This window comes from Mirounga leonina, unplaced genomic scaffold (genome assembly GCF_011800145.1).
Source record: "Mirounga leonina isolate KUSES-001 unplaced genomic scaffold, KU_Mleo_1.0 Mir_151, whole genome shotgun sequence".
Classification (NCBI taxonomy): domain Eukaryota; kingdom Metazoa; phylum Chordata; class Mammalia; order Carnivora; family Phocidae; genus Mirounga; species Mirounga leonina.
This window is the reverse complement of record NW_023270377.1, coordinates 7,338,791-7,364,844: the sequence shown is the minus strand read 5'-3', so window position 1 is coordinate 7,364,844 and position 26,054 is coordinate 7,338,791. Positions and strand designations below refer to the sequence as shown.

General features: G+C 40.7%; 1 protein-coding gene across 3 annotated transcripts in view; it reads left to right on the top strand.

Annotated features, from left to right (window-relative positions):
• The window catches only part of DIS3L2 (DIS3 like 3'-5' exoribonuclease 2), a 341,559-nt gene that overhangs the window by 94,700 nt on the left and 220,805 nt on the right, over window positions 1-26,054 (top strand). For all 3 annotated transcript variants that reach the window (XM_035006877.1, XM_035006875.1, XM_035006876.1), the window contains one exon: window positions 22,156-22,390. In XM_035006877.1, the coding sequence (XP_034862768.1) occupies window positions 22,156-22,390 (235 nt within the window). The remainder of the gene's footprint in view (window positions 1-22,155; window positions 22,391-26,054) is intronic.

Sequence of the window (26,054 nt, the reverse complement as noted above, 5' to 3'; positions counted from 1 at the left end):
ATTTTATTTATATTTTTTAAAAAGATTTATTTATTTGAGAGAGAGAGAGCGAGTGCCAGAGGAGGGGCAGAGGGTCCCAAGCAGACTCCACGCTAAGCACAAGGCCCAATGCAGGGCTTGATCTCATGACCCTGAGATCATGACTTGAGCTGAAACCAAGAGTTGGTCGCTTAACCAACTGAGCCACCCAGGTGCCTCTTAAATCTTATTTTAAAGATGATGAAACTTGAGCATGTTTCAAGTTAAAAGTAATATGACATGCTTCAAGTGTTGAAAATCAAAGCCAGTACCTCAGTTCTAGGGGGCTCTAGTTCTGTGTCCATTTCCGCATATCACCAACCTTTTGGAGTCCAGAGGATATAAGTGCATGTCGTTTAGTTGTTATGTTGTGGATGCAGTTTGGGTTGGGATGGAGGGTATTGAGAGTGGGTGACTTTCTCTGGTTCTAATTAGAGCTATAGGATGATATTGAGGTAGTCGGAGGTGTGGTAGAAAAATTAATTACAAATGTGTACTGCACCTGTCTTTATGTGGTGCACTGGGATGTCCTTGTCACAGATTTTCTTTGACTTGGGTATCCACTTCCTGGAAATGGCTTCCTACTGTTCCAAGTTTTCTAAGGCTCACGAGTTTACAGCCTTCCTCCTGCTTAAATTGATACGAAGTTAGATAATCTTGTTACTTTTCCTGCATGTGGAAACAGGACCTGGACTCCATCTGTATATGGGCAAATGGGTTTAAAGCCAGGTTGAAATCAATCACTGATCACAAATAATCTTTGGGGTAAAGTATCCACAGATTGAAATACTAAGTGGTTCAAGAAAGCATTTGCAAAATTAAATATGGTAGGTTATGACAGTTAAATGCATGTAAACATGTTTGATCCATAAAACATTTTTATTCATGCCTGTTTTTTAATTTTTTTTTTTAGATTTTTTATTTTTTAATTTTTTATTTATTTATTTGACAGAGAGAGACATAGCGAGAGAGGCAATACAAGCAGGGGGAGGGGGAGAGGGAGAAGCAGACTCCCTGCCGAGCAGGGAGCCCAATGTGGGACTCGATCCCGGGACTCCAGGATCATGACCCGAGCCGAAGGCAGTCGCTTAATCGACCGAGCCACCCAGGCGCCCTTAAATTTTTTTTTTAAGATTTTTAATTTATTTATTTGAGAGAGAGAGAGAGAATGAGAGAGAGAGAGAGCATGAGGGGGGGAGGGTCAGAGGGAGAAGCAGACTCCCCGCCGAGCAGGGAGCCCGATGTGGGACTTGATCCCGGGACTCCAGGATCATGACCTGAGCCGAAGGCAGTCGCCCAACCAACTGAGCCACCCAGGTGCCCTCATGCCTGTTTTTTTAAAATAGCATTTTAACTTAAAGACTTTTTCTTTTTTATATCTCTGATTCTGAGTTCATAGTATTGCATTTTGGGAAAGCTAGAAATATTAAATAGTGCTTCTAGGGTAAAGCATCTGTCAGTATTTCCATTATAAAATACAATTTTAAAGGGTTTAAAAGTCAGCTGTAAAAATTTGTTCTTGGCCGATACTTTGTATACAAAAATTTCTGCCCAGGATAATTTTCAGAAGAATTTTTTAGTGGCATAAACTGTGAGGTTATATAGCCGAACTAGCTTACACTGAACTCATTTTTTATGCTTCTATCAAGGTAGGGGAAAGATGACAGCTTTTAAAACGATTCAAATAAAACAATATGAAAATTGTATTTCCAGCCTTAAGCTCTTAGAAAATTGTTGGTTAAAAAAATGTTACTCTACCATCAGAAGACTCACCACTGGCTTAAATATCAAAAATAATAGTACCACCAAAATCAGCATAAGCCCCAAATTTAAATGACTTCAGGATAACTCTTTTAAGACCAGATTTTAGCAGCTGATTTTGAAAGCCATATCTGGGGCTGCTCATTTTGTAACCCCAAAGAGATTCTTTTAGGCCCCTCTTGTTGAAATATAGTTGTTTGTTACCTGGGCTTAGCTATCTGCAAAGCAAGGAAGAAAGTGCTAATGGAAAAGCAAAGACAAGTTTCTTGCATGATTGGAGACCAGCCCAGTGAAGCTAGAGAGCTTCTTGGTTTTTTTTTTTTTTTAAGATTTTATTTTATTTATTTATTTGAGAGAGAGAGAGAATGAGAGAGCACATGAGAGCGGGGAGGGTCAGAGGGAGAAGCAGACTCCCTGCCGAGCAGGGAGCCCGATGCGGGACTCAATCCAGGGACTCGATCCAGGGACTCCAGGATCATGACCTGAGCCGAAGGCAGTCGCTTAACGAACTGAGCCACCCAGGCGCCCCTAGAGAGCTTCTTGTTAATGTAACTTTGTTCCTAAAGCTTTGGGCAAGTCTTAGCTTGAAAAGATTCACCATAATGTAGATAAGCTCCTTGCTTTTATACTATTGTGAACACACATGCACATACAGTTCTGCACATTACAGCTTGTGGCCAGATTTCTCTTTTTATTCTTTTCCACTTGTTCAAAGTTAAATCTCATAAGCAGATTACCTCCAGGGATAATTTTATATGTGGCAGCCAGACCAGTCTGAGGGTTCACAATAGCTTCCTCTGTCGTGTCAGCTTCCGAACCACAGAAGTGTAGTTTGTGTGCGTAGAACCCACAGGGGGCATTTGAGGTCTTGTCAGATTTGAAATGAAACATGACTTGATGTGAAATATAAATTGGAAATTGAAAATTGTATTGGAGTTGTTCAGAAGTACAGTCTTCATGGTAGGTAAGAAACTACTTCATTAGTGAAAGATAGGCGCCCCCCCCCCATCATTGTAAAGTAATGATGATGCTGTACTGTATACCATATTTAGGGCCAAATAAAGTAAAAAGAACAACAACACTTTAGTTTTTGCTCTTAAAGAAAACAACTTCCTTAGACAAATATATCAAGTCAGTGTTTATTCAAAGGTCTTGGGAAATTTGCTTTAGATTCGTAGAGTTGTCTTGTCTACTTGTTTGGGGGCCTCTAGCGCTGGGTGTGCTGGAGGTAGAAGAAAGCCTGCCCTTGCTGTTCTCACCATCTTTTATGTGCCCTTCCTTGGTCATCTCAGCAGGAAGCAGTCATTCCTTTCACTGCCCAGAGTTTATGCCATTTGAATGATGTATACTTTTGGTTACAGATATTTGGGGATGTGCCCTGTGGGTCCTACTTATTTCCAGGTATTAGTAGCCTGGTACTAGTGATGATATTTTTGAGTATTTTGTTAAGAATTAAGTGTCACCTCACTGTAAGGAGGGGTTATTTAATGCCTAGTAGATGCCTGTCAACATTATAAGGTTTTGATAAATGTTTATTGGATTTCAGATTTTGGCAGAATGAAAAATATTTGATATCATCACTTGATTACCTTGGCTCATGCTTTCCATGTTTTAGTTGAGTTTTTGTTCCCCCGTGCTAATAGATGCTAAGCTTGTTTGGCTTGGGTACAAAGGAGATTTATTTGGTTCACATATTTACATACAGTAAAATTCTCCCTTTTTAGCATTCAGTTCTATGAATTTTAAAAGCCGTATAGATTTGTGTAACCTCTATCATAGTCAAGATAGAAAACAGTCCCATCATACCCCAGATTCCCTTGCATCCCTTTTTAGTCTGCACTTCCTCTTACCCCACAGCCCTTGCCAATCACTAATCTGTTTTATGTCCCTATGGGTTTGCCTTTTGTAGAAATGTCATATAAATGGAATTATTTTGAGTCTGGCCTTTTTCTATTAGCATAATGCATTTGAGATCCATCCATATTGTTGAATACTATTCCACTGTATAGATGTCCCAGAGTTTGTTTACCCATCCACCAGTTGAAGGACACTTGGATTATTTTCATTTTTTTTGACCTTTAAGAATAAAACTTCTGTGGCCACTGCTGTACATGTCTTTGTATAGACATATGTTTTTATTTCTCTTGGTTAAATAGCCAGAAGTAGAATCGCTGGATCATACGGTAAGCGTGTTTGTCTTTATAAGAAACCATGAAGCTGTTTCCCAGGGTAGTTGTACCATTTTTTACTCCTATTAAAAATGTATGAGAGAATCAGTTTTTCCACATCCTCAGCAGGACATAGTAATATAGTTTTAAACCATCTCGGTGGGCCCATAGGAGTATTGATTTTTGTTGTTGTAGTTGTTTCTTATCTTTTGTTTTGCATTTCCCTGGTGACAGAATGATGCTTGAACAGTTTTTTGGTGTGTGTTCATTGGCCATTTATATATAGTCTTTTCTGAAATGTCTGGGCCAGTCTTTTACCCAATTATTAAATTGGTTTGTCCTTGTACTAATGACTTAAGACTTTATAGAATATGAATGAAAGTCCTTTGAAAAAATAAAGTCCTTTGACATGTATAAATGTTGTTTTTATATATATTTATATTGTTTTATTTTTATTTGGTTAAATATCTATGATTGGGGATTTGTTTATTTCTCCCTCTACTTTTGTCAGTTTTTGCTTCATCCAGTTTGAGGCATTTTTATTAGGTGCATATACATTTACAAACATTATATTTTACTAATGCATTGGCTCTTTCATTAACACAAAATATTCTTCCTTGACCCTTGTAATATCTTCTTAAAAAAAATTTGACTCTGATATTAATATAACTACTCCAGTTTTATGAGAATGTTTTCAAAGAATGGAAATGATAGGGCGCCTGGGTGGCTCAGTTGGTTAAGCGACTGCCTTCAGCTCAGGTCATGGTCCCGGGGTCCTGGGATCGAGTCCTGCATCGGGCTCCCTGCTCTGCAGGGAGCCTGCTTCTCCCTCTCCCACTCCCCCCACTTGTGTTCCCTCTCTCGCTGTGTCTCTCTCTGTCAAATAAATAAATAAAATCTTTAAAAAAAAAAAAAAGAATGGAAATGATAGAGAACATCGCCATGTGGATATTGGAAAGGTTTATCATAGAGAGGGAGGGAGAAATGAAATAGTGTTGGGGGGGAGGTATTACCCAGTAAGCAAAGCCCTCAAGGCAAGAAATAGTATTCAAAGCTAGATCACTCTGTCTGTGGCTTCAGGCGAGAAGAAGGAAAGGATAATTGCAGACACAAGTAGATTTTTAGAATTGGCTGTACTTTAAATAATTTTAAAATCTAGCAGTACGTACAAAGTTTACAGTATGCCAGCAACCACTAATCAGAGAAATGTGGTTTCAGTTTTTATTATCAATATATGAAGGTGGTAGTTCAGATGTTGGCTGACTTTTTAGATGATTGTGGTTAATCTACTAATAGTAAACTGTCTGTATGGAACATCATTAGGCTCTTGGGTTGTACCCCTTATATTAATGTTCTGAATCTCTCTTGTTCTGAAAAATTTTCATTGTATACTGTGTGGTTTTCTGAAATGGTCTGCAAATTGAGCTTATTTTTCAGTGAGGTCCAGGATATTGAAGTATGTCAAGGATGTGAAATCCATTTTGCTGGAGATTGGTGTGATGTGAAGGAATCTGAGGTCAGATACTGCAGCTCTGTCTATACATGTAAAAATTTTAAATACAGATAATCTTCATTTGACATTTGCTCTACATTCATGACCATGTTGTTTAAACTTTTTGGGTATTTTCTTTCCTGCATGATGTTACATCCCTGCTTTGATTTCATATCAAAAATTGTTATGATTCTGAAAGGGGAATGATCCTTGATTCAGGGAAATAGTTGGAAATTATATCAGTAGGCTTCTGTGAAGAAATACAGATAATTGTTTTTTTTAAAAAAAGAGCCCTGCTTTGAACCTTTCTTTCTTTCTTTCTTTCTTTCTTTCTTTCTTTCTTTCTTTCTTTTCTTTCTTTTCTTTCCTTCTTTCTTTCTTTCTTTTCTTTCTTTCTTTCTTTCCTTTCTTTCTTTCTTTCTTTCTTTCTTTCTTTCTTTCTTTCTTTCTTTTCTTTCTTTCTTTCTTTTCTTTCCTTTCTTTTTCTTTCTTTCTTCTTTTTTTTTTTGGTAGGCTCCATGCCCAGCGTGGAGTCCAATACGGTGCTTAAACTCATGACCCTGAGATAAGACCTGAGCTGAGATCAAGAGTCAGATGCTTAACCGACTGAGCCACCCAGGCACCCCCATACTTTGAGCATTTCTAAGGAGACTTTAGCTTTATTTTTTTACTAGGATTGAAAAATTGGCCACATTTCTCAGATACAGGGATGTATCAGTCTAATCCACGTCCTTGTCCTAGTGATTGATTCATGAATGGGCATGCGACCCCAATCAACCCAAGCAGGGTACTCCTGGGACTTATTTGTGGAGCATCTGTGTAAGAATTGCTCCCTTCCCCCCCTCCCCCACACACCGGGTCTCTAAGAAGATAGGATATAATTCTGAAGCTACTGGAATCCTTCTTTACACTACCAGGAAGAGGCTGCCCTGGTAATGGAGCTAATATTGAGGGCATCTGAACTCACACACACACACTCTCTCTCTCTCTCTCTCTCTCTCTCACAAATACCAGGTGAGCCTCCCAATCTGATAGGTAGATTCAATTATATAAGCTAATAAGTTACTTAAAAAGAGCCAATTCAAGTTGTTTTTTCATTTCTTTTCACTAAATTAGTCATTATTAATACATTGAGTATGTTTTAGAGACTTAGGTCAAAAATACAGTAAAGATTCAGATTCAAAAGAAAGCAGTCACTTTGTACAGAGTTACATGTACCTGTATACATTCTTTCACTAAATCTCAATGATTATTCCTTCCATAGACTCTGTTCTTGGAAGGTCTTTCATCCAGTTCTTTCTTGGGAACTCTTCCCTAGGGTCTGCTTTCCCAGATTTGCTTCTATCCAGCTTCTTGTTTGACTTTTCTGTATTTGTGTCTGAGCTTCAGAACTTGGTGAGACATTCTGCCAAATTCTATTCCCTATCTCTCTGCTCATTTCTGGCATCAAAATATTTAATACCGTGCTACCCAAATTACTCTAGTTGGATTCTACTGTGTTGTTTTGTTTTGTTTTGTTTTGTTTTTTTAAAGATTGTATTTATTTATTTGACCGAGAAAGACACAGAGAGAGAGGGAACGCAAGAGGGGGAGTGGGAGAGGGAGAAGCAGGCTTCCCGCTGAACAGGGAGCCCGATGTGGGGCTCGATCCAAGGACCCTGGGATTGTGACCTGAGCCGAAGGCAGACGCCCAACGACTGAGCCACCCAGGCGCCCCGGATTCTACTGTGTTTTGTGAACTATGTCTCCTCTAAGGTGAAGCATACCTGCTTCTTTTTCTCCTTGGTGACTAGGTCAAGAGGCTTGGTTGTACCAGAGTTAGGTTGTGGTTGGTTAGTTGCTTGCAGTGGCCGTGCAGAAGAGGAGTGAGGGTACATGACACAGGACACCCATAATTCTGTTTCAAGTACCATGATCTCTTAGGAACAGTGTCCAGAGACCCTAAACCCTGACTAGTCAGACTTTTGCACTCTTCCTCTCCTACAAACCAAGCCTGGTCTGCACAGCTTGATCTGCTCCTTGACAGATACAGATCATTTCTGCAAGAGCCCTTTTACCTTTTTTTCTTAAAATATTTAAAACAGGGGCGCCTGGGTGGCTCAGTCATTAAGCATCTGCCTTTGGCTCAGGTCATAGTCCCAGGGTCCTGGGATCGAGCTCTGCATGGGGCTCCCTGCTCAGCGGGAAGCCTGCTTCTCCTTCTCCCACTCCCCCTGCTTGTGTTCCCTCTCTCGCTGTGTCTTTTTCTGGCAAATAAATAAAATCTTTAAAAAATATTTAAAACAAAATTGAACCATTTTTAAAGGGAGTTGTATTCGTTTTCCTTACTGCAGTCACAGATAAATAGAGGGAGACAGATCCTGCTGTTCTAAGTTGATAGAAGCCTGTTTTTGAGTTGTGATCTAAGCGAGGGAAGAAGTTGCAGTGGCCTGTGAATGGTATATAGTAGAAGGGATTGGCAGGTAAGATTCAAATGGTCTAAAAAGGTCAGTGGACATTCAAAAGGTCTTTGAATGGTAAGCCCCAAAACAGAAAATTAGTTTCTCTAGGGAAGGGAAACCCATGGAAAATTTTTGAATAAGAAGGTAATTTAATGAGATTTTTCTTTCCTTTCTTTCTTTTTTTTTTTTTGGTAAGATGGAGCATGAGAATACCAGGGAATTTGTAGAGATATAAGAGCACTTGTAAAAAGACAAGTGAAGGATTTGGGGAAGCAGTATGTTCAGCAATTGGGAAGAGTCAATGTGGTTGTGAGGTTTTGAGTTTGCAAGGCCGGGAAGAAAGTGGTAATGGTGTTGGAAAGAGAAAGAACAGGAAAGGGGAGTGCTTTGAGGGGAAGACCAGGGTGGTTTTTGATATTTTGAGTTTAAGGTGATAGTAACACTTTAAGATGGGATCATATAGGAGGCATTATGTTAAATACCATATTAAGTGCTGGGAATATAATAGTGAACAAACAGGCCAAGTCCTTGCCTTTTTGGAGTTTGCGTTTCACTGGGAAAGATATAATGGTGTAAATAAAATACTATGTGTAGCATGCTCAATAGTGATTAGTACTAAAGGGGAAAATAAATAGGAGAGATACGTGTTTTGGGGATGGGGTTGAGATTTTATTTATTTTATTTTTTAGAAATTTATTTATTTATTTTAGAGAAAGAGAGGGCATGTGGGAGGGGCAGACGGAGAGGGAGAGAGAACCTCAAGCAGACTTCACACTGAGTGCAGGGCTGGATGTGAGGCTCAATCTCATGACTGTGAGAATACGACCTGAGCCAAAACCCAGAGTCGGATGCTTAACCAGCTGCGCCACCCAGGCACCCCTGGGGTTGAAATTTTAAATAGGGCAACCAAAGAGGGCCTCCTTGAGAAGATGCCTTTGAGTCAGAATGGAAGGAAGTGAGGGAGCTATCCTTGTGGAGATCTTGGGGAACAGCAAATATGTACCTGCCATGTTCAAGGAATAGCAAAGAGCTGAAGCAGAAGAGTAGCTGGCGATGAGGTCAGAGGGCTCATGGGGTAGGAATATGGGTCAGGGAGGGCCTGTGTATCAGTCAGTATTTGAGTTTTAGCTCTAATGGAGGTGGAAAGCCTCGAAGGATTTAGAGCAAAGAATTTGACATGATAGAGCTTACATTTCATAGGCTCACTCTGCTGTGTTGGGAACACACGGAAAGGGTGAGAGAGTAGAAGCAGGGAGACCCCTTACAAGGCTTTTACCTATATTCAGGTGACAGATGATGGGGCCTGAACTAGGGTGGTGGTCATGGTAGCCATGGAGATAGAGTTGATAGGATGAGCTAACAGATGTGATGGTGGGGTGTGGGTGTATATGTGTGTGTGTGTGTGTGTGTGTGTGTGAGAGAGAGAGAGAGAGAGAGAGAAGGGAGGAAGGAGTTGATTGATTAAAAAAGGTAAAGAATTTTTTGCCTGAGTAACCAGTAGAATGGAAATAGTTTGTTCTGTTCCTGTAAACTAAATAAAAAGGTACTTTTGAATGAACTACCTTAGGCAAACAAAGTTCCCAATAACACATATGCCTTTAAGAATGTAATATGTCTTTAAAATGATATGTCCATGGTCATACTTTATAATGAAAGAAGCTTATTGGCAAGCCTTGTCAAGAACTCCCTGTGGAAATATCAATTGCTTTTCTTGGCTCCAAAGTATTTCCTGAACAGTGTATTATACTGTGTCCCAAGTGTACCATTAAGGGATTTGAAAGTTTGTTAAAACATGTGTGGCAAGTGAGTGCTGTCATTTAAGCCCAGCCAGAGGAGCCAAAAAATGAAAAGCAGCTCCTAGGTGGACTTCATGACATGCATTAGCTCTGAATCAGAGGCTCAGGTAGTGGGGAAGGCAGGGCATTATGTCCTTCCACATAGCCTCCAGCCAACACTGTCGTAAACAGCCCTTAGAGCGGAAAGCGCCTGGAGACATAGGTATATGTAAATCTTTTGGAAAAGCTCCGTTATACCAAGTGGGTAGTAACCCCCTGCCCCTGGGGAATGTAATAGAATTTATTTGCTCGGAACAGAAGTTTCCAGTGCTAATATGGACTTGCTCTTTTTTTTATAAGAGGTAACAGCACTTTTCAAAGATGACTTTCATGTTTAAGGAAGGGTTTTTCTTTATCAGTAAACGGGAAAACTATGAAATGTTTCATGCTTGGAATTTGAGTAAGCCAGCATGATGAAAATGTTACTTGGCAGTTTTATTTAGGATTCCACTGGACTTGTTTCATTACAGGAATTCTTTCTTTTGCTCCTCAGTTTTGAAATACGGTATATTAATTATAAAAGGAAGGGAAAGAGACATCTAATCAATATCAAAGTGACTAGTTGCTTGATTCTGGTTAATTTCACTTGTGCTTTGCAGGTGATGTAAATGTACCTTTCTGAGGGATGGATTGGTACTTCACAACTCTGCGGCAATCCGGAAATACCCCTGGAGGCTGTGCCCGGATCTGGGCTTTCTCTTTTTTATCCAGGCATTTGCGATTTTTCTTGCTAAAACTATTGTTTTCAAATTGGGGAATTAAGTTTATGGTTATATTGAAACTGGAGTTGTAATTTAGGTATGAAGGCCTAGAATTATTTAGAAAAGTGCATTTCGGGCGCCTGGGTGGCTCAGTTGGTTGAGCGACTGCCTTTGGCTCAGGTCATGATCCTGGAGTCCCTGGATCGAGTCCCGCATCGGGCTCCCTGCTCGGCGGGGAGTCTGCTTCTCCCTCTGACCCTCCTCCCTCTCATGCTCTTTGTCTCTCATTCTCTCTCTCTCTCTCTCTCTCTCTCTCTCTCTCGCGCGCGCGCGCGCGCGCGCAAATAAATAAATAAATAAATCTTAAAAAAAAAAGAAAAGTGCATTTATTTAAATGTCTTCCAGATTTACTCATTTGCTTTTGTATTTATATTTGCTTCTTATGGTGATAAGTTTCACCTGTGATAAAGTAACTGCTGACTTTGTCCTGGTTTGCAGACAGTGCGTTCACGGAGGGCAGTGCAGGATATTGCAGTATCAAGTAGACAGGCATCTGAATTGAGCTGGCTCTTGCTGCTTGGTAGCTATTTTATTCATTTCTTTTTTTTTTTTTTTAAAGATTTTATTTATTTATCTGAGAGAGAGAATGGGAGACAGAGAGCATGAGAGGGAAGAGGGTCAGAGGGATAAGCAGACCCCCCGCTGAGCAGGGAGCCAGATGTGGGACTCAATCCCGGGACTCCAGGATCATGACCTGAGCCAAAGGCAGTCGCTTAACCAACTGAGCCACCCAGGCGCCCTATTTTATTCATTTCTTGTAATTTTTTAAAGAATCCTTCTTTTATAATTGATTGAAGTCTTTCTCGTTTTCTTTGGAAGAAAAGGAAACAAATATTTATTGAGCATGTTTTAAATGCCAAGCACCTTAGAATCCTCAGGGGAATATAAAAAATGAATGTGATGTGGTTTGCTGTCTGATGGAAGAGAGAAATATGCAAACAAATAAATGGTATATAGCCTGATCAAGAAATCTTATGATGAAAGAATAATTAAGGAATAGCAGCGGAACAAAGGAAAGAAATAGAACATTTTTCTTAAGAGAGGGAGGTTACTCAGAGAAGCATTCACCCAAGAGCTGGATCTTGAATTTTGAGTATTTTCCGGCTGGCAAAAGACGTAGAGGCATTTCATGCAATGGATGTTCGTGGTGGGAGCTGTATGTGCAAAGCTCACTCTGTTGGCGGGAAATCTCCCATAGGAGTGTCCAGGACTAAGGGCACTGGACGTAGAATCCTAGATCTGTGTGCATGTCACAGCTCTGCCATTTAGGAGCTGTTTTTTCCTCTTTGAGATGGACATAATTACTCTTCCATGTATCAATCAGGGTCTTTGTGGGATCAAATCAGTTAATATGTGAAATGCACAGGGAAGATTGTGCATGAAGGGTATGAGGAGTGGTGGGGTGCCTGGGTGGCTCGTCGTTGTTTAAGCATCTGACTCTGATCTCAGCTCAGGGTTGTGAGTTCAAGCCTGGCGTTGGGCTCCATGCTGGGCTTGGAGCCTTCTTAAAAAAAAAAAACAAAAACAAAAACATGAAGAGTCACAATAAAAGCCTTAGTGTTTAACATATTCATAATTATATTTAAATTCTCTCTGCTTCACTAACTCATGTTCCTTGTTGAACCCTCTCTAAGTGAGTCTTTTTTGGGGTGCCTGGGTGGCTCAGTTGGTTAAGCATCTGCCTTCAGCTCAGGTCATGATCCCAGGGTCCTGGGATCGAGTCTTGCATTGGGCTCCCTGCTCAGCAGGGAGTCTGCTTCTCCCTCTGACCCTCTCCCCCACTTATGCTGGCTTGGTCTCTCTCTCTCAAAAATAAATAAATTTAAAACAGTCTTTAAAAAAAAATGAGTCTCTTCTCAGGGCTCTATTCTCAGCTTCTCTTTTCAGTTGATACGTGGCCCTCGGACACATTTGCTTGTCATCCCACTGTGTTTAGCTCCCTAATCTTTCAGTTTCTGCCTTCCAGTACACTCTTCCCATCTCCAGACCTATATTTCCAGCTACCACCTGGATGTTCCTCACCACCTTCAACTTTTTGGGTTTAAGGACTAGATTTGTTTTCCCTTAAACAAATATTAAACTCCAGACACCTGTGCAAAGAGATTTTTCATAAATTGCCAGTTCCACAATGACCTTATAATATTGGATACCCTTGTCCTCATTTTAAAGATAATAAAACAGATTCAGAGAGATTAAATAACTTTCCCAAAGTGCTATCGCTAGTAAGTGGCAGAGCCGTGATGCAAGCCCAGTTGTGTTGACTAGAGTTCCTGATATTTACCACTTTTTCCTACTTCCCCACTTCATTAACTTTATGCTAAAGACCAGACTCATTAAATTGGCATTTGGGTCTCTTTGCGTCTGCTTCTTCATCCTTCTTTCTCACTCTTACTGTACTTTGTCACCATTACTTGCCTTTACTTTGCCAAAGACAAATTTGCATTTTATCTCCTTGCCTTTGCACAAATGTCCTTTCCCAATTTTGTCTTCTCTCTCTCTTTTTTTAAAAGATTTTATTTGTTTATGGGATGCCTGGGTGACTCAGTTGTTAAGGGTCTGTCTTTAGCTCAGGACATGATCCCAGGTTCTTGGGATCGAGCCCCGCATCGGGCTCCCTGCTCAGCGGGAAGCCTGATTCTCCCTCTCCCACTCCCCTGCTTGTGTTCCCTCTCTTGCTGTGTCTCTCTCTTTCTATCAAAGAAACAAATAAAATCTTAAAAGATTTTATTTGTTTATTTGAGAGAGAGAGCCCACGCAGGGTGAGGGGCAGAGGGAGAAGCAGGCTCCCTGCTGAGCAGAGAACCCGATGTGGGGCTCGATCCCAGGACTGCGGGATCATGACCTGAGCCAAAGGCAGACGCTTAACCGACTGAGCCACCCAGGCACCCCTGTCTTCTCTTTTTTCATGTGTTCACCTGTCAGAATCTGGATAGAGGCAGGACAGTGTATTGGTGTAAGCCTGCGCAGGAATCCAGTGGTTCTGTTTTCTACTTCACTGGACAGTTTACAAGCAGACCAGCAGTGTATTTTTGTACATTCTTGCTAACATTTGGTATTGTCTGGATTTTTAGTTCTTGCCTATCTGTAGTTTTATAGTGATATCTCATTATAGTTTTAATTTGCATTTCTGTGATGACTCATGAGGCTGAGCACTTTTCCATCTTTATTGGCTATTAGGCTATTTTGTAAAGTGCCTTTAAGCCTTTTCCCCATTTCTCTGTTGGATTGTCTATCTTTCATTGAGCTGTGGGAGTTTTTTTTATGTATTCTGGATATGAGCACATCTATGGCTTATCTTTAAAATTTCTTTTAGGAGTGCCTGGGTGGCTTAGTCAGCTAAGCATCTGCCTTTGGCTCAGGTCATGATTCCAGGGTCCTGGGATGGAGCCCCACGTCGGGCTCCCTGCTCAGCAGGGAGTCTGTTTCTTCCTCTGCCCTCCCCCCTCTGCTCTCTCAAATAAATAAATGAAATCTTAAAAAAATAAAATTTCTTTTATATCATCTTAGGATAATATATTATCTTAGGAAAAAAATTATTTTACTGGAGTTGAACTTATTATTTTTTGTGGCATTGCTTTTTTTTTTTTTAAGATTTTATTTATTTATTTGAGAGAGAGAATGAGATAGAGAGAGAGAGCATGAGAGGGGGGAGGGTCAGAGGGCGAAGCAGGCTCCCCGCTGAGCAAGCAGGGAGCCTGATGTGGGACTCGATCCCGGGACTCCAGGACCATGACCTGAGCTGAAGGCAGTGGCTTAACCAACTGAGCCACCCAGGCGCCCCTGTGGCATTGCTTTTTATGTTTAATATGTGTTTTCCTATATTTTCTCATATATTATTTCCTAAAATTCTGCCAGGCTTTTAGAGTAGTGTCTTCCTTAGCCATTTTCCACTTACACAGTTTCATAGGGTCTCTGATTCAACAAACATTCTTGTCTTCGAAGTAGGGGGATTCTACAAAGCATTTTGTCATTTATTTGCTAACACAGGGGTTATATTTCTCTTAAAGTACAAAAGTCATGCTACACCCACCCTCCTTTTCCAAAAGGTGTGTCTGTTTCTCTCATGTGCTCTGAACTCAAGATTCTGGGCTTAGGCCTCTTTCCTATTCCTTTCAATGGTAAACTTCTCATGGCCTCCCCTTAATTTCATCCTAATGGTTGTCAGGGTTCCTCGTTGGTACTACTGAAAAGGCCAGATTACTGCTCTCCATCCCACAGAGCATAAGGATTAGAGCCTGATGGAGAAATGGGATCATCCATCTTTTTCTCTCCTCGCACAGCCAAACTACTCTGTCCCCAGTTTTACGTTCTAAAAGGAGACAATAGGTAGAGGACAGACTTATCCTTGGTAAAACTAACTGAAGGGTATATCTGACAGACATTTCTGTGTGTATGTGTATGTGCATTTGTGTTTGGGAGGGAGGGTTTAAGGAAATCAAAATTATTAAGTATTGTAGAGTGCTATAATTTCTTGAGCATTTTTCGTAGCTTCAAGTGATACTTATTTCATATTTCTATGCCCTAGTTGATATCTGTGTATATTTTCCTTGTTTATTTTTATTAGCAGGGTTTATGTGATGCTCATCCTACCCTGTTCATGGAACAAGACTGAGAGTGACAAAGTTCTGTGTGACGCAGTGATTTGCTTCCCTCACTAATCCGTTTCTGTCCTGTCCTCCAGAGACTAGACTAAACCTCCAAGGGAGAATAATCCCAGGTGCAGCATGCACTCGGAATAATAAGTGCAGTCAGCTGCCTCACTCTCAGGTCTGTGGAGGAACCCAGAGGAATTTTTAAAGTCCTCAGTTAACAGGTCAGTAATAAATCCATTTTCCTCAGGCCCACTTCCTTTCACTCTGAGCCCAGAGCTCCAAAATATTGACCGACCTGAACTGGTGGCCTTCGACACCAGACCCTTGACTCTCCTCTCTTGTGCTTGCTTGTGGAATGTTTTCTTTCTATCTGTAGATGTGCATTTTTCTGTGGAGGAAGGGTTTACAGCTTTCATCTGATTCTCAGAGGCATCTGCTAAACTTCAGAGTTGAGAACCACTGAACTGGATTTTTCAACATTTTCAAGGTCAATTCCACAGAAGAAGGCCTCTTATTTTACAGATGTAAGGAAAATTGAGCTACTGGTTTCCAACCCACATACTCTTGTGTCTGGAAACTGTTCTGAACGTTCTTTTGCATTCCGATTGTCTTTTATATTCATTTTTTCATTTTTTTAGCCCATTTATCTACCTGTTTACTTATCAAATACGGAGCACCTAGATTGATTATACAAGTTGCTATAGAATATACAAAGATATATAAGCTACCCCTTCTCTGGCACTTCACAATTTTCGTCACTGTATTAGTGTTATCTACATGTAGGATTTACCTCATCTGTTAACACTATATGCTTGCCAGTTGTAGCTTATATATCTTTGTATAGATATATACAGATAGATATATACAGATAGACTCTGAACAAGTTATATCCTAATTAATTGCTGTATTCATTTAACATATATTTGAGTGGCTACTAAATGTACTCTTGGAATATAACAGTGAATAAAATAGCCACTGTGCTCATGAAACGTACCTTCTAGTTGGGAGACAGAAAGTACATAAGTGTGTAATCTACTGTCAGGTAGAGATAAGTACGGTGACGAAAAATGAAGCAGAGTAAGAGGATAGAGCAATGACAGCCAGGTGGGGCTGTTTCAGTTAATGTGATCAGGAAAGGCCTCTCTGAGAGAAGGACATTTGGGGTGAGACCTGAACAAAATAAAGAGATCAAGTTTTCCAGATTGAGGGAATAGCAATGCAAGAACTTCAGGATAGAAGGTTTTAGTGTTCTAGGAATAACAACAAGATCTCTAGATTGGAGTGTAATTTGTAAAGGAAAAAGTTACAGAAAATGAGAATGGAACAATAATATGGGCCTGGTTTGACAAGGCCTTGTGGCATGGCGATAGAACGATGTTGGGAAGCCACTGGGAGAAGGACATGATCTGATTTATGTTTAAAAGATCACTCTAGGGTGCCTGGGTCTGCCTTCGGCTCAGGTCATGATCCAGGGTCCTGGGATTGAGTCCCGCATTGGGCTCCCTGCCCCTTGGGGAGCCTGCTTCTCCCTCTGCCTCTCTCTGTTTCTCTGTCTCTCATGAATAAATAAATAAAATCTTAAAAAAAAAAAAAGATCACTCTAGCTGCTTTGGTCCAAATGGAAATCAGGAGACCGGTTATCTCAGCAAGGAGATAAAGGTTGCTTGTGCAGTAATAGTGCCAATGGCAAGAAGAAATATTTAAAGGAAGGGCCAGTGGGCTCTTCCAATGGATTGGATGTGGGGCCTGAGAGGAGGATGGCATAGTGTGGTGCCATCTGCTGAGAAAGCAGATGCTGGGAGAGGAGTGGGTTCTGGGCGGGGAGCAAGGGTTCTCTTGTCCGAGGTGCCAACTGACATCCAAAGGAAGATGTAAAGTAGGCAGTCGGATATGAGTCTGGCATTCAGGGGAATGGTTGATGCTAGACATTTAGTTTGGGGAGTTAATAGGATACAGAGAGATTTAAAGCCCTGAGACGGGATGAAGTCACCTGGCAAGTGAGTGTAAATGGATCCTTCCCCTAGTGTTTAACATGCTCCTATGATCCTGTTTCAGATCAGATTCAAGTTCAATTTGGGGGAAAAATACTTCATGGATAGTGTTATGGACTTACTATTATAGTCCATCAGGAAGCACTGTGGTTCTTTCTCTTCTTAAGTATTACCACTCTGGTCCATTTATTATAAAACTCCATCCCTATCAGGTTATGAATTAGTTGGTGTTAGCAACCATTGTTGATCATTTCCTGAATCCATTATTTCAACAGGGATGGCAAAATGGTGTTATCGGAAGTCTTTCCTTCCTTCTCAATTAGCTGAAACTCCTCACTAAAAAGATCTTTACCTCATCAACTCTTTGGTTAACCTGAGGTACAGTTTGTACAGAAAAGGTAAGATAAATGCTTGGAATTTTCTAAGATTGACCAGAGAGAGCTTTTTCATGGTGATTACTGAGTTTTTTTAATAAGACCCTAGAAGCCTTTGATAGCTTCCTTGTTTTCCTGGTATGACAGGATATTCCAGGTTCATCTTATCTATTTCCTGCTCCAGACTTGAATTAGCCATTTCTCTAAGGGTCCTGCAACCCTTACTCTTAACCAGTGTGTGATATGGAGTAGTTTTAGAATGTTTTTTGTATCCTGTGGTCTTATGGTGATCTTTTTTTCTCAGAATATATTCCTGTTCTTGTGTGTACTGGTATAACAAAATAGAATGAACATACTTTTAAAATGCAACATTTTAATTTATATATATTTTTTATTTTAGAGAGGGTAGCAGGAAGGGCAGAAAGAAAGGGAGAGATAGAATCTTAGAATCATGGAGCCCGATGCAGGGCTTGATCTCATGATCTGAGCTGACATCAGGAGTCAGATGCTCAACCGACTGAGCCACCCAGGCGCTCCAATTTATATTTGAATTACACAGTTTTGAATGACTTGATTTATTCATTAAGTCCTGCTTCCTTACAACATTTTTTTTTTTTAAGATTTTATTTATTTATCTGACAGAGAGAGGCACAGCAAGAGAGGGAACACAAGCAGGGGGAGTGGGAGAGGGAGAAGCAGGCTTCCCGCCGAGCAGGGAGCCCGATGTGGGGCTCGATCCCAGGACCCTGAGATCATGACCTGAGCCGAAGGCAGACGCTTAACGACTGAGCCACCCAGGCACCCCCCCTTACAACATTTTTTAATTTAGTAACTCAAAAGTGAATTTAATGCCTAAAATACTACTTCTTGAATATAACTAATCTAAACCATGGAGATTATCATAAAGTCAGAACTGGGCTGATTTTAAAATGTGCTATACAGTCAGGCTTGGCATACTCTGGTTATTGCTCTCCCCTGCTCTCCTCTTCCCATTGACTTTTATTTGAACTTTTTTTTTTTTAATAGTTTGATACATGTTAAACTTTTATTTATCTGGAAGAAAAATGTCATTTTGTTGAGTTATGTTTTAGCTGAAAATTGGCTAAAAAATGATTTACAGTATTTGATACCTTGTTTTTTTTGTTTTTTTTGTTTTTTTTTTTTTTAAGATTTTATTTATTTGACAGAGAGAGACACAGTGAGAGAGGGAACACAAGCAGGGGGAGTGGGAGAGGGAGAAGCAGGCTTCCCGCTGAGCAGGGAGCCTGATGCAGGGCTCGATCCCAGGACCCTGGGATCATGACTTGAGCCGAAGGCAGACGCTTAACAACTGAGCCACCCAGGTGCCCTGATACCTTGTTTTTTTTTGTTTTTTGTTTTTAATTTTATTATGTTAGTCACCATACAATACATCATTAGTTTTTGATGTAGTGATCCATAATCCATTGTTTTTGTATAACACCCAATGCTCCATGCAGTACGTGCCCTCCTTAATACCCATCACCAGGCTAACCAATCCCTCCTCCCCCCTCCCCTCTAAAACCCTGTTTGTTTCTCAGAGTCCATAGTCTCTCCTGGTTCATCTCTCCCTCCAATTCCCCCCCCCCCATTTTTCCCTTCCTTCTCCTAATGTCCTCCATGCTATTCCTTATGTTCCACAAATAAGTGAAACCATATGATAATTGACTTTCTCTGTTTGACTTATTTCACTTAGCATAATCTCTTCCAGTCCCATCCATGTTGATGTAAAAGTTGGGTATTCATCCTTTCTGATGGCTGATTAATATTCCATTGTATCTATGGACCACATCTTCTTAATCCATTCATCTGTTGAAGGGCATCTCGGCTCTTTTCACAGTTTGGCTATTGCGGACATTGCTGCTATGAACATTGGGGTGCATATGGCCCTTCTTTTCACTACATCTGTGTCTTTGGGGTAAATACCCAGTAGTGCAATTGCTGGGTCATAGGGTAGCTCTATTTTTAAATTTTTGAGGAACCTCCACACTGTTTTCCAAAGTGGCTGTGTAAGAGGGTTCCCCTTTCTCCACAATCTCTCTAACATTTGTTGTTTCTCTCCCTGTCCATTTTTGCCATTCTAACTGGTGTAAGGTGGTATCTCAATGTGGTTTTGATTTGGATTTCCCTGATGGCTAATGATGATGAACATTTTTTCATGTGTCTGTTAGCCACTTGTATGTCTTCTTCAGAGAAGTGTCTTTTCATATCTTCTGCCCATTTTTGGACTTGATTATTTGTTTTTTGGGTGTTGAGTTTGAGAAGTTCTTTATAGATCTTGGATACCAGCCCTTTATCTGTAGTGTCATTTGCAAATATCTTCTCCCATTCTGTGGGTTGCCTCTTTGTTTTGTTGACTGTTTCCTTTGCTGTGTAGAAGCTTTTTATCTTGATGAACTTTTTATTTGGGAGCCATAGCATAATTCTTAATAAGTAGCAGAATCATGGTGATTACAGAATTCTTGTTATATTTTACACACACATATACATGCATATGGAGAAAGACTACTTTTCACTGTAGGGTAGTTAAGCATTCAAATTTGATAATGTCAGAATTCTGATTCCCCTTGTAAGATTTTCTCCATGGCCTGTGGGAACCAAATCCTTTGTGAAACCATTAGTGGCAGAAATAAATACATAATGGAAACTAACAGCATGGACCCTTTGCTTAACATCTTTCCAGAAGACTGTATGTTACCTGCAAGTCTAACTCTAACACACCAGGCGTTCTCCTTCAGCCCTAGTCCCTCTTCTCTCTGAGAGAAATTGTGTGTGGGAATGATGTAGAAAAAAACAACAGAGCAGTGATCCTGTCATAACCACCATGCTTTAGACACAGAGAGTGCACATATACCTCCTGCCTGTGCTTTGGGCTATTTTTTCAAAGATTTTTTTTATTTATTTGAGAGAGAGCACAAGCTGGGGGAGGGACAGAGGGAAAGGGGCGAGCAGACTCTCCATTGAGTGAGGTGCCCGATGCTGGGCTCGAAGCCAGGGCCCTGAGATCAAGACCTGCGCCAAAGTTAGACACTTAACCAACTGAACCACCCAGGTGCCCCATGCTTTGGGCTATTCTGACAACACGCAAGGTGTGTTCACTTTTCGAGGACAGTTGGGGCAGATCTTCCTAAATGCTACTGAATTTGCCAGGCACGTTTAAGAACATTATGACTAGGTTTGCTGATTTGAGTGACATCAAATTCTTTTTCTTCTCTAACTTGTCAGTGAATTCTCTATTTTTTGAGTGATCTCCTTTGGGTCAGGCATGAAAACAAACCAGACTTATGTGACAGGGCAGAAATGCACAGAGGAGAGCTGGGTTTTATGATGGTATATTAATTTAAAGACTGACTGTGGCTTCCCTCTTCCCTGAGGGAATCTTTTTTGGAGATTTCTGGCCTAGCCAGTTGAATTTTTTTTCTTTTACTATCAAAGAAAAGGAACCTTCAAACTTCTCATAGTGAAAGAATGAACAAATGAATGAATGAATGTGACGAGTCAAAACATGGCAAGAGTTGAAAGAAAATTTCATTATATATATATATATAGAAATTGGGAATCAAGTTTTCAAAAAATATTATTAAAAGACACAATTTTACTCTGAAAAATTACTGTTTACAAATTTTTGTTTCCACATTTTCATGAAGTCATTTTTTAAAAAACTTGGGAATATATTCTTAGAATCTTTAGAATACCTTTGTAATATTTTACTTTGATTTTCTGGGTGAATATAATATTCATTGTCTGGGGATGGTTATGTTAATTGGAATCTGTGCCGTGAAAATGTTTGGGGAAAGATTTCTTTCAGTAATTTTTTTCTGCCTTGTGTAAGATAAAGATCCCTTATTAAAGGATCTTTGTGTGGTCTAATTCAAATGGTAATCTGGCTTGTTGAAGGTGAACATCTATTTTGAAACTTCAAGGTTAAACTCAGAAAAATGTTAGACCTCTCAAGATTAAGCACATAGAGAAACTGCTACAGAAACCCATAGAAATCAAATGCCATAGAAATCAGACTACTGACATATGACTGTTATTTGACAAACTCATTAAGTGGATTAGTATCTATACTCTTCTCTTGTTTGCTTTACTCTTTTTTTAATTGAAAATATTTGTCATATTATATAATGCTCCATTCTTAGTACTAGTGTAAATATCCATCAGTTGTGTGCTTTCTATACTGATTTCAAGCCTCAAAATGGAGAATTAAGGGCTTTAATTTTTTATGAGAACATTTATAAACTCTTATTTACATTTAATTTTGTTTTTTCTGTCTCATCATTTCCTGTGGCTTCATATGGAATGCAGTAACATACTATACTGAGTTCTTTTATGCCCTCTGAACATACTCACTGATCCATGTGATGTACCCTTAATGAAGCAGCTTAGTACCTGTGGTATTCAGGGCCTCTGGGGGAGAGCGGATGAACAGGTACATCAGAAAAATGGGGAGTAGATATGGCATTCATCTTGGGCATCTTGAAGAGCTGAGGGCCACCCTGGCACTGCTGGATTGATCGTCTCCATAAGGTAGTCTATGCAGCTGGAAAATAAATACTTTTTTCAAGCTACATGGTGAGTGGCCATTGCTGTGAGCTTCTGAATGTGCATTTTTCCTTTAGGAAAGAAAAATGAGAAAAGAAAAATCTGTTATTTCCCATTCTTCCCTCCAGTGATTTAGCAGAACTTTTCTATTTTCTTCAGGTAATTAAACCAGAGAGCAATGACAAAGAAACAGAAGGTGCCTATGAATTAGATCTCCCTGAGGAGCTCTGTGGAAGCCATCTCCCACAGCAGTCCGTGAAAGGCTATAATGACAGTCCTGATGTCATTATAGAGGCTCAGTTTGATGACAGCGACTCAGAAGATGGACATGGCAACACACAGAATATTCTGGTTGATGGTGTCAAGAAACTCTCAGTTTGTGTTCATGACAAAGGTGAGTGCTGGATTGCTGTTTGACATTTTATTTTACTAACCTGATTGGTTTAAGAATTGGGATTCTCTGTGCTACAGACTTAATCGCACAGTGCAGTTGGGACCTTCCCAATTTCTAACCAGTGGCGGTTCTTAGGAAGGGGGGATCTTTGACCACTTCGCTGCTGGCTATGAGGAGGGGCGGGAGATGCTGCTGTGGCCAGTGGATGCTCTTGTCCTCTAATAGGTCTTGAGTTGTGTTGATAGCTAATCTTGAAGTTTCCTGTGATGAGTCCAGTCCACCCCTGTAGCTGATAGGAACAGAATTAAACCGATCTTTCAAATCCACAAAAGCACTTCACTTTATCCTGGATTTTGCTTTAACTCAGTACATTTTAAAAGTATTTTTCATCATTAGTGGTGGGAATGGATCACCTTAAATTTGATTAGTAGATTGTCTTTACAAAGTGTTTCGATTCTAAACCTTGGGGGAAAAAAAGCCGGTCTTACTGTCTGTGATCAAAATCTAAGCCATGTGTCCTCTGGATGCAGAAGAAAGCAGGTCCAAACACATGGGCAAGAAGCTACTGCCAAGGGCCCTAGCTGACCACACGCAGGGAAACCAAAGGGAAAGTAGCAGTGAAAATTGGAATATTTTATTATTTTATTTTATTTTATTTTATTTTTTAAAGATTTTATTTATTTATTTGAGAGAGAGAGAATGAGAGACAGAGAGCACGAGAGGGAAGAGGGCAGAGGGAGAAGCAGACCCCCTGCTGAGCAGGGAGCCCGATGTGGGACTCGATCCCGGGACTCCAGGATCATGACCTGAGCCGAAGGCAGTCGCTTAACCAACTGAGCCACCCAGGCGCCCGAAAATTGGAATATTTTAATGTATAGATTGCTAAGAAGTTTTAAGTGCAGGGGGTATATTTTCCAGCCAAATTGAGTTGTTGGTTTTTTTTTTTTTAAAGATTTTATTTATTTATTTGACAGAGAGAGACACAGCGAGAGAGGGAACACAAGCAGGGGGAGTGGGAGAGGGAGAAGCAGGCTTCCCGCTGAGCAGGGAGCCCGATGCGGGGCTCAGTCCCAGGACCCTGGGGCCATGACCTGAGCCAAAGGCAGACGCTTAACGACTGAGCCACCCAGGCGCCCCCAGCCAAATTGAGTTTTATCTATACTCTGACATGGAAACAGTTGACCTAGCTAGGCCGACTAGGTTATGGGCTTTTTTTAATCAGGAAGAAGTTTCTGGTACTGTCCCCTTGAAAGACTAGAAGAAATGCCAGAAGATGACTAAAAGAGGATGTTCTGTGGACACACTGTGCTAGGGTCTGGTGAGCATGCCTTACTGACATCCTGAAGTAAGCTGGAGGTGATTTCAGGAAGTGACTGCAAATGGATCACCTTGTCTCTTCACTGCTGATGAGGTAGTGACTGGGGTGGTGAGCATTTTCGGTAAACATGTGTCACTTTTTGGTGCCAAGTACTACTCATTCAGAAGGAATTTCCAACTGTGAAATTCTTTTTGAATGAAGAGACTACTGCTTCGTCAGTGGCCCACCAGGTACACTGACCTGAGGTACCCAGGTTCCTTTTGTTTTGTGGCCTGCTTAGTTAACTAGTGATTTCACTGTTCCAGACCCAGCCAATATCAGATGGATGTTATTCCTTGAAATTTCATTCTTCTGATGTTTTCTCTTTCTTCCTTTAAAAACAGTTGGATACGGTGACCCTCTTCTGAGAGTGCATTTATATTATCATGGCGTCAGTATTGTGAGTCATGTCTTCTCTGTGAAAAGAGAGGGAAATAACCAGGACCCTATGTAGCCAAATTCTCCATCAACAAGATCACCAGGGAGATACTTGCGGGACAAAGCTAGGCAAAGGAGCACTTTAAAACTTACTTACTATTTGGCCCAAAACTACTTCATGGAAGCCTAGCTCTGGTGTTTGGACTTGGCAGACCTCAGGAGCCACTGTTCCCCTGGGCTTCCAAGTGGGATATCCCTTCCAAAGGGATAAGATGCCCTGATTTCTTGTTAGTGATTGGTACCAATACAAGGGCAAGGAAATATTGATGGATGGGAGTGATGACAGAATTGATGCCGGAGTGGATACTGATAATCTACTTTGCTCTTTGGGAAATTCTCTTGGCAGACCTGCTCTTGATTTGTCCTCTGTTGTAATTCCCCTCCTTCTCTCTTACAAGTAAATATCATTGAGTCCTTACATGTCCACTGTATGCATGTTTTTTTCCTTACTCTTTTTATGATCTTCCTATCTTACTGTTGTTTATATTCCTTCCTTACTAGGCCTAAGGAACAGCCTTATTAGTCCTTCCCTCAGTATGTGGTACAAATTTCTCTTTCCAGCTAGCCTCTAAATAGAGAGTTTGTGAAACCACATGGCTGTTTCTCATTTCTTGCCCTCTTGATATTTAGGAAAATTGCAATTTGCTCTTTTAAAAAATCACAGTGTTTTTAGGATATTTCAACCTGCTTCTCATCTCTGGGTGATATAAAATCTGGTTACAGTTAGGATGTTGGTACTTTTTGCACCATTTAAGGTTTTGAAATTTGTTATTGAAATAAACCATGACCTTAAGAACATCATAAACTTTTCCTAAGACTTCTAAAGATTTTATTTATTTATTTATTTGAGAGAGAGAGAGAGAGAGAGAGAGAGAGAGAGAAACAGCATGAGAGGGGATAGGGTTAGAGGGAGAAGCAGGCTCCCTGCTGAGCTGGGAGCCCGATGTGGGACTCAATCCCAGGACTCCGGGATCATGACCTGAGCCGAAGGCAGTCGCTTAACCAACTGAGCCACCCAGGCGCCCTTTCCTAAGACTTCTAGAAAGGTTCGTTGCTTTGTGTCATAATTGCAAATGGTTATTAATCCTAGTGGTGTTCCACTAGGATTTCATACTGGTGTTTCAAAGAGTTTTTTTTATTTGTTTATTTTTGTTTTAATACCATGTTTTACCTAAAGCAAACATTACCTATTGCATGTGTACACATTATATATCCCTGTTTGCCCAGGAAACATTCCTGTTTTTACCATAACTACATTTCTCTGGTAAGTGAGCAGATAACCCCAGGGTCTGCAACTAGTACCTATTGTTGCATGAAGAGAAAAGTTTCTCTGGGCACCTCAGACCTACCCAGTAGTTTCTTCTAGGAAGACAGTATGGGTCTGCATCCTCCTCAGCCCCTGAGAGCGGGCCAAAGACCTGGGCCCCTTTTGTAGGTCCAGCCCCACAGGTTCCTGAGGCTGAGCTTTTACCACAGTCCAGGGAGCAGTGTTGTCATCAGCACAGAAATCTGCCATCTGGGTAGAGACTGGGGACAACCCAAGTGAATTTTCTTTGGTATCAGATATTTGGGTACTGGTTGCCTGTTAGCAAACTCCAAAGGCTAAAAATCATGATGACGAAGTGGTATTGTATGTAGCTGGGCCTCTTGCATCATCAGGAATTTTAAGAGCAGTTTTGGGGCGCCTGGGTGGCTCAGTTGGTTAAGCGACTGCCTTCGGCTCAGGTCATGATCCTGGAGTCCCGGGATCGAGTCCCACGTCGGGCTCCTTGCTCAGCAGGGAGTCTGCCTCTCTCTGACCCTCACCCCTCTCATGCTCTCTATCTCATTCTCTCTCTCAAATAAATAAATAAAATCTTTAAAAAAAAA